This window comes from Crocodylus siamensis, chromosome 3, assembly GCF_052110815.1.
Source record: "Crocodylus siamensis isolate JL-2025a chromosome 3, ASM5211081v1, whole genome shotgun sequence".
NCBI lineage: Eukaryota > Metazoa > Chordata > Crocodylia > Crocodylidae > Crocodylus > Crocodylus siamensis.
Genome location: NC_143397.1, coordinates 220,881,611 through 220,891,072, shown reverse-complemented (window position 1 = coordinate 220,891,072; position 9,462 = coordinate 220,881,611). Strand labels below are relative to the sequence as shown.

General features: G+C 41.6%; 1 protein-coding gene across 1 annotated transcript; it reads right to left on the bottom strand.

Moving 5' to 3' along the window:
* Positions 1 to 314: 314 nt before the first annotated feature.
* KCNS2 (potassium voltage-gated channel modifier subfamily S member 2) lies at positions 315 to 8,752 on the bottom strand. The gene is made up of 2 exons (XM_090040411.1): positions 8,615 to 8,752; positions 315 to 8,435 (listed from the first exon to the last, which is right to left on the bottom strand). Exon 2 carries the CDS (start codon positions 8,399 to 8,401, stop codon positions 6,968 to 6,970), a length of 1,434 nt encoding a protein of 477 aa, XP_089896537.1. The 5' UTR covers positions 8,402 to 8,435; positions 8,615 to 8,752; the 3' UTR covers positions 315 to 6,967.
* Positions 8,753 to 9,462: the final 710 nt, after the last annotated feature.

Here is a 9,462-nt window from a genome sequence, read left to right as displayed (position 1 = left end):
TCCAACCAACCCAACTTTGCCAGTGCAAAGCAGACAGTAACTTGGTCCATAAATATGTGGGCACTGCTAATGCTGCAGGCAGCCTCATATAAGATTGGGGATATCTCATGTTATTTAAGGCTTTCATGCTATTTTAATATCCACAATTTGGTTTCTGTGATCAAGGCCACTCCTGGTCATTTCAGGTTTATAAAGTAAGGAAGGAATCATTTAAGGAAAGAAAAGTAGAGACCCATGTTTTGTTACAGGGAAGAAAGGTGCACCATCAAGCAAGAAAGATGGAGTTTTACAAACATGACCTTAACAGACCACAGTCATTTTTATGCATTGTCTTTTTATGTCTTTGTACAGAACTTAGCACAATAGGGTCATGATCTTGGGTGCTACTACAAGTACAAATAAACAATCATTATAATGATTCATTAGGCTAGAAAATGCTTTAGGAAATCTCAGTTCAAGACTATAATGTGTGAACAAAGATATAGTGGGAGTTTCAGACGTGCTTAAATGACTTAAAAGCACAAGTTCCATCAAAAGTCAGTGGGACTTATGTGCCTAAACTTAGGTAGTACTTAAATTCCTGCCAATAATCATTCTTCATCTAAACCCAAACAGCATCTTTCCCATTCCTTTTATATAATGGTGGCAATATAGATGAACTAAGCAAGAATAAAAGAAACGGTGTAAAATGGTGGGGGGGGCAGGGTGGCATGAAAACTAGATGAGCACAGGCTAATCACAAGCAGACTGAGAAAGTCCAGTCATCTTTTGAGAAATGCCTAATTGAACCTCTGACTGTTCTTTTCAAGTGTTCTTTGCACCTTTTTAATCTGGAAGCATAGTCAGTTGTTCTCTTCATGTATTATGCACGGCTGAAAGAATATATTTTTTTTGCATGGAGGGAATGGAATAATTTTTTTAAAGTTGTACTCAACTACTACTCAGGAGGTGACCACATGTGGATTACCCAATCATCTGACTAAGGATATGAGTTTTAGATTAACATAAAAAATCTGGCAGATCTACAGCAGACCTTGTCCAGTGTTAGAGTAACTTATTCCTATTTGTTTCTGGGAAGGGTCTGTAGAGGAGACAACAACTAATTAGTAAAGTAGGCAAAAATGTATAAGAGGCTGACATTGTTCTACCTTTTTGTGAGAACTGAAATTGCAAATTAGCCTTCTGGCTTCTCTTATCCAGACCTATGTATTTATTGAAATGAAGACTCACATGGTCTTTAAGGTCCAAAGGGAGATGTAAAACCAAGTAAACTTCTGCTCTGTCTAGTGGCAACAGGTCATTTTGAGGTTTAACATCTGTGCTATAATTCCTCTTCCTGTGTGCATGTGTGAGATAAATGCAATTAAATGGCATTTGCTGCAAAAAGTTGGTTTAATTGCCTGTGGAAGTCACTTTGACACAGTTCAATTGAAAGATACTTCTGCATGGGAGCATTATTATATGGAAGGAGGAAGCAGTATGCCAAATTAATCTTTGATGTAACTTCACTGGGAGTCAGGTGGTTAAATGAGAAATGAGCAGAAAATAATACAATGGAAAAGGGTTGTTCTGGCACAACACCTCTTCCAGGAATATGGGTGATGACTGCAAGGGGAATGTTATTAGAAAGTACTGTCAAAGTTATATTAAACTCAAGAATATGGTGATAGGAAGCACATAACCAACCCAGCAAGAACAAGTACTTGAGAGGTATTCTACTACTTATATGTACACAGCTGGGGCCTCCAAGGAAAGGGTTTGTTCAGGAATAGATGAAAGGTCATGTCAGATTGATTTAGCACTTAGGAGCATTACAGGTATTTTGCTTAGTCCCCAATCTACCAAATAGAAAACAAGAGTTTTGTGCCATCTGTTTCACTTAAAAATGTGTCCTTTTCCAATTAAAGACATTTATAGACACATAGTCTGATGTAAAGTTTTTAAAAAAGAAAACTATCTTTAGAAGGAGATCTAGGCTTCTTTTCAGTTATATTAATATATGTTTGGAATGCCCTGCAGTTTAGAACAAATTTTAATTCCTTGTTTAAATGTAAATAATATTTTAACTTTTAATTTGTATGATGTGGCATAGGATTGAATTACTGTGCACCAGTGTGATTGTACACTGTTGGGACCTACTATGAAGTTCAAAGGACAGCTGTCAGAATAGTTCCATGTAGCCTTAATAAAACCCTGTACAATGGCATGAAAATACAATAGGTGTTAGAACTGAAGCACTAAACACAAAGTTCTTAGTTTGAAGCTTACAGATGGGAACTAGATTATGCAGTAATATGCAAGAAAAACAAAGGCTGCTTTCAAAGTGGATAATTCACAATCTGCATAGGGGAGAATTAGCTATTGACTAAAATAGATGAATAATAAAACAAATGTAAATACAAAACTAAACCAATAATAATTGATTAGTTACAAGGTATCAATAAATCATACATACCAAGAAGCCTATATAACACATTGCTCCTCAGTGACATCCCTAGATCTCCATAATCCATAATATTCCATAGATCTCAGTTCATATTTGTAGCAGAAATCAGAATTCTGTAAAAAGTTTAATCCCTCTAGCAAAGCAGGGGTACAGTTTGAAATATTAACAAAGTGCACATTTAACCACTTCAAATCTTTTAGTGTACATAGGATAATAGAAACTTGTCCCAGGGTTTCCTCTGATGTCAGAAACGTGCCCTTTACAAAGCAGAGGAAAGTCATGCTGAGCAGGATACTCTTCATTAGGCTGCACCTGCGTAAAAAACTTTCCTTCCTGATCATGGCAATTTCAAGTCCAGAGCATAAGAGAATGCTATCAATTATACCTCTCACCCTTAACTCAGGACCTAATCTTTCATTAAGTCTCTCAAATGAACAAACTGGTTTTCTAAAACAATCTCATGGGATACTGACTGGTAAAAAACCTAAAAAACAAAAAATAACAGGTTTCTTCCTGCCTTCATTACATCATTAAGGCCAGTCCCATAAGATGAAAAGTTTTTCCTTCTAAATACGAAGTATTTTTCTTTAACTTCTATTTAAGCTAACTGAAGATAGGGGTGCTTGGTACTTTACTGAATTGGGCTCTGAAATAGCTACCTCATGAAATAGTGAGTAACATATCTCATTCTTCCCTACAGGTACATATTTTCTGTATTAGTTGAATCAGAATTAATGGTGTTTAGGGGGTTCTGGGCTATTTTGCTTGTTCTTTTTATATACAACATTTAAGTGAGGCATTAGCACCTTCCTTTCCTTCCATTAGAAATTAAAAATATAACACAACATTATTTTTTACCAAGGGAAGCAATATGTTTATGACATCAGAGAAATTAATGCCAACAACTACAACCATTTGCATTTCTTTAATTGTATTTTCTTCTATCTTATTCCTAGTGTCCTGGGCAAATGCCAGGTTTGGACAATGACATTCAATTTGCCTAAACATTCTCTTGTAGATAAGAAGTTTAGTATTTCCTATGCTAAACAGTGGCAACTTTCCTCCCAGAAGCTGCTGCATTTAAGTGGTGAACGGAATAATTCTTTTATATAAAACATGGTTTGTAAAGTGGTTTTGAAACCTTTCAAATAAGTTCTGTATAAAACCATTATCATACTGAATCATATCTTAGTTTTTAAAATCTTTGATCAAAAGTAATTATATAAAATGCAATAATGAAATTCCTTTTAACCAATACAATAAAAGAAGTGACTCCTTGGGGCACGTCATTTTTTGTAATAAAATGCAATTTGGAAACATTCCATTCAGTTTCTACAGAAATTACTTAGCATTGGCCCCATGAATAATAAATCTATGACACAAGATAATCTATAGGTTATTTAAATGATGCATTATAAAGTTGGGATCCAAACTATGCAATGCTAAACTAACAACAGCTGGGGGAATTTGTGACCATTTGGCAAGTCTATATTTCTGCTGAAAGAATTGGTCTAAAAATAAATATACTACTTGGGGTTTTTTTTAAAAACTCCATAAATTCATTGTTTGTGTAACTGGCTAAATCTAGATTCTGTACAGGCCCTAACGTGCGATACTTAATGGAGAGAGACAGTAGTTAACCATATTGGTCTGAAGTCAGGCAAAAGGCAAGGTAGGTTTGCACCTTATAAACTAAATAAATCAGAGCTCTATAGCATAAGCTTCCATGAGTTTCAGTGAGCTCAGGCTCATGAAAGCTTATGCTATATACTTCTGAGTTAGTTAGTATGTAAGTTGCCAATCCACCCTGACTTAGACCTGATAAAGGCCAGACTATCCCTTATATCAACTTAAGTTTTGTCATGCTCTCAAACTACACTGTGTATAAGTAGGAATGGAAAATCTCCAACATATTTTTTTCAAGCTGCACTGATTCTGACCTGAAATGCACACAATATAGAGCTGTGCTTTAATTTGCCCTCATTTCGAAGTTTATGGTAGTTTCCAAACATCCAGTTATTTACTTGGAAGGGACCACCAAACTGTGGTTTAATAGCCATTATCTAACACAGAATGTGAACTCTGTCTTCCAGAGATGTAAACCTTGGCAAAACTTTTCAGATATGGCTGTCTAAATTTTGGCACCTAATATCTATCTTCATGCAGGTATGATGTTTAGACCACTGTTATTCCCCTTTGAAGTTAGAACTATAAAGAAATGTGTGGACATTAATAAGGATTTTTTTTTAAAGAAAAAATCTAGAAATGATATAAAAGCCCTCATTTTTCAGTACGTTTCAGAAAATTTTCTCTATGGGCAAGTTATTGTATACCGGCTTACAACAAGATACTTGGAGGTATCCAGACTAAAACAGATCATAGGTCTGGTCCACTCTGACAAAATCTGTATCTTTATAAATACAATGGGATCCTCATATGCTCAGTAGGTGCAGCCACACATACACTTTAATGCACAGTAGACTATTTTACTGTGCATTAAAGCATCATGTAAAAAACAGTGACATTATGCTAATGCTCAGTAAAATAGTATACTGTGCATTAAGCATCGCTAAAAAAGCATGCAAATGTGCTACTTCATATTAGCATAGCCTAATGTGCATTAATTTAGAACCTTACATTGGAGGAACTAAATTTAATGCACATTAGAAAAGGCATATTAATGCATGTGTTGATGCTCCCAGTATCTCTGATAGTTAGGCCATGTTGATTTATGTGACTAAATATTGATTAAGGTACCTCATTTTAAAGTGACAATTTTGGGTCTTAATGCTTTAATCTACTTCCTAACCTGTTTATTTTGAATCCATTCTCAGAAGACCCTTTGTCTCGATAAATGAATAAAGTGTAAATCAACTTGAAGACTAAATAGAAGCATAACAGAGTTGGAACAGCAACGGACCATTTTGCCAGCCGAATACAGGTAGTTTATTTGACAGCATGGTTCTTTACAATGCTATCACTGTTTCATCTTATCAGAGAAGACGTCTGAAAGCTGAGAATATTTGATTGTCTGAAAGCTGAGAACTGTTACTTTGGGGGAAATTTCTGAGCACTCCTAACATTAATTTATCCAGTTCAGTGGAAAATCAGATTTGCTGTCTCTTTTTTTTAAAATAAGTTTTGAAAAATACATGGTCAGCTCCTCAGCTGGTTTAAATCATTTATACCAGTTGAGGGTCTGGCCCAATGAGGACAATATTAAACATTATATGTATTTTAGTTGTAATAATTCTCCTTAAAGTAAAGACAAGTGATTTTTGTAATACTTTTTAAGTAAAAATATTATACATTTCAGTGGCACCTGTTTTCAGTTGTATGCCAACCTTTAAAAAAGTCCTCCTGATAAGATTAGTTTGTATACTACATGAATATATGACATAATTTTAATTAGTCTTCTTACACTAGGTAGATGCCAGTTCCTAAAATACTATCTTTACCATTCACATGAGACTGTTCCCTTTAATTAGACCAGCCCAGATTTCAAAATTGGCTTTTAAATGATAGAGGTTTCCATTTTCTGTGCCTACCTTCAGATTCCATGTGTGTGCCTTCCAGACATGCCAGTCAACTTCTCTTGAACTCACCAGTACTTATTTCCTTGAAAAACCAAGGCTGAGATGTTTTGTTGACCTCCACTCCCCCTCCATTCCCCCCCGCCAATCAGAGGCCAGTTTTGCAAATGTTGCTTTTTTAGTTTTTTGCCACTGAAGGTGCATGGATGGGCTTTTTAAAAGTGCAGTTTTGGTTTAATACTGCTCCCACTGGGATAGATAGGGACATTCTTACTAACACAGTGGGGAAGCCAGGTTAGGTCAAAACTAAAATTTGTGAAAAGATCACCCTATAGGTCTGATTTCAAAAGAAGAACATGCACTTCTTAACATACTTGTTCTGGAGAAAATATTAAATTTAACTGAAATGCTGCACTCAATAACCTTTACAGCAATGTGGTTAACATTAAAATTGCTAGTCATAAAAAGGTGGCCATGTATTTCTATGTAAAATATTCACAGGTGATTAAAAAGTTACAGTAGTGTCAAGTGCTTTAAGATGTTCTTCAAGTTTTAAGTCTGCTTTGTGATGGCCTTTCACTGGCAGCTGTACATATTATGAAGATTGGTCATATTAGCGTAGATGAAAATGGATTATTTCATTGTTAATTTCACCACTATGTTTTCCCCCCTGAGTAAGCTCATTTCTCTGCTCACACAAGGGCTTCGAAAGCAAATACTCAAAGTAACAAATTAGCACTGCACCACTAGCACTAGTGTCATGGACACAATAACCATTCTATAGAAAAATGAGCATTTAGTTTCTATGCAACAGGATGGAAATGTGCAAATTGTCAGTTGGTAACTAAATTTCATTTTGTTCAGCAGCACAAAGTTAGTGCAGTGTCACTGTTACTATCCCACAGGAAAAGAACTACAATTAGGAAAACTACAATTTATAAACACAGGTTTTGAAATATAACATGCAAAGTACTGTCTGAACTGCACACTAATGCAGAGAATCATTGAGACTTAGTTCACTGGGAGTACTCCTGCTCATATTGGTAAGACTGGCCATAAGGGATTTTACTTTATAGGCATAGTAGTCCCTTAAATTGACTGATGGAACTTCTTTCATTCCATCACCAAAATCACAGCTCCTCATGGCACTTTCTAGCTGCTTCTGACGCCTATAGAAGTGAGAGAATTTATTGAAGATGAGAGTTATAGGAAGCACTACCACCAGGATACCAGCTAGGATGCATGCAGATGCTGTCAGTTTGCCAGCAGTGGTCCCTGGGACAATATCTCCGTAGCCAACTGTGGTCATGCTAACTGTAGCCCACCACCAGCAAGCAGGGATGGTGGCCAAACCCTCATTTTCTTCTTTTTCAATGGTGTAAGCTACTACTGAGAAGATAGAAATGCCAACAGAGAGGTAAAGTAAGAGAAGTCCTACCTCTCTATAGCTATACTTTAAGGTGGCTCCAAGAGACCTAAGGCCAGTCGAATGTCTAGCAAGTTTTAAGATCCGAAAGATCCTCATAAGTCTCAGGACTTGGGCTACTCTCCCTAAATTTGCTAATGCCGGGCTACTTTCCACAACCAAGTTAACAATCAAGGTAATGTAAAATGGGAGGATGGACATGAGGTCAATCAGATTTAGTGCATGCTTGAAAAACTTGAAGAAGTCAGGAGCCACCGCAAACCTGGCCACCAGCTCAAAGGTGAACCATGCAATCCCAAAATGTTCCACGATTTCAAATCGGGAATCTTCCTCCGAATTCCCACCGCTGTCGACAATCTGAAAGTCTGGAAGGCTGTTCAGGCACATGGTCACAATGGAGCCGAGAACAACCACTATGGAAAGGATGCTGAATATTCGGCTCAAGACGGAGTAGCCAGGGTTGTCCAAAGCCAACCAGAGCTGCCTCCGGATGTTTCCAAAGGGCTGTCTGTCAAACTTGGAGGCATCGTTGTAGAAGGCCAAGATCTCATCGAAGGAGGAGGTGGTGCTTTCCTGCTCGCTTTGATCTTCCCATTTCTCTTGATCGGGCTCCATCTTCCTGCCGTGGTAGCTGTAGCTGCAGCACGAGTCGATGAAGAATTCATTGATCCCCCAGTACTCGATCTCCTGGCTGAAGGAAAACACGCAGAGCTCGCCCATGACGTGCAGCTTGCCCGTGTTGTAGAAGTGCAACACGTAGGGGAACAGCTCGGGGTTCCTGTCGAAGTAGAACTCCTTCTTGGCATCGTCGTAATCGTCGCACAGCTCCAGGATGGACTCCCTGGAGTGGCAGCTCAGCAGCCTGCCCAGGCGCGTCTCCGGGAACCGCAGCAAGGTGTTGGAGCGCAGCTTCTTCTTGAAGCCTCCCACGTTGATGCTGATCTCGCCGTCTTCCACGTTCGCCTCGGCTAAAGCCCTCAGGCTCTGCCCGGTCATAGTGAGCTGCTGGCGGGGCCCAGGGCACCGGCACCTGGAGCGGGAGCAGACCCGGCGCCGTGAAGCCGCCGCCGCTCCCCCGGCAGCGCCGCGCCGCGCCGCGCCTCCCGGCAGCCGCCCCCTCCCCCGCTCCTTTGTTTCCCGCTTGGGCCCCGTCCGCCCACGTGCCGCGGCCGGGGCTGCCCCGGGGCGCCCTCCCCCCGCGCCCGCTACCTGCTGGCTCAGCCGCCGCGCCCGCCCGGCATCGCGCCGGCCGCCGGCGGGCCGTGGTGCTGAAGGGACAGCGCCGCCCCGCGCGCCTCAGCCCCGCGCCGCCGCGCCCGCACACGCGCTCGTCATGGCGACCACCGCCCGCCCCCGACGCGCGGGGAGTGCCGCCCGCCCGCGGGGCACGCGCCGCACGTGCCGGCGGCAGGGCGGGGCGGGGCGGGGCGGGAGCGCCCGGGCTCGCCTCCGCCCCAGAAACGGGCTCCCAAACTTCAGCGGCCCCTCGCAGCCCGGGCAGAGCAGGGACCCGCTGTAGTGCGGCGGGAGTGGGCAGGGCGCAGGTGCCCCGGGGGCCTCCCGGCCCTCTGCAAGTGCCCACGGCCTCACTCTCACCGGCAGGCCTGGGGGCCGGACCCCCCCCCCCCCCACGCACACGCACACGCACACGAGAGACCAGGAACAGGAGCTGCTCCAGAGGCACCTTCAGCCAGCTGGCACCTGGCAGGGCAGATGTCATGACCAGCACCACAGTGGAGGCGGTGTCAGTGCAGGTGGCTTTGCTGCACCTGGAAAGGGAGCTCCCCTTCTCCTGCACCTTGAATGGCTTTGTGTAGTTGAGGGCCAGACGTCTCCGCTGCACCACCAGAGTCTACACTGTAACCCCTCAGTGGGAAGATCTCAGTGGCAACCTTTATCTTACGGAGAAGGAGGATTTCTCCCTAGCTTGCTCCTTTGGCCTCCTGGCTAATGAGAGACAAAGACAAATGGCTTGGCTGAGGGCAAGTGAGACTTGGGGGCATCCAAACCCCGAGACCTCCAACTTGGGGCTTGCATGTGGGATGTCTGCCATGGAT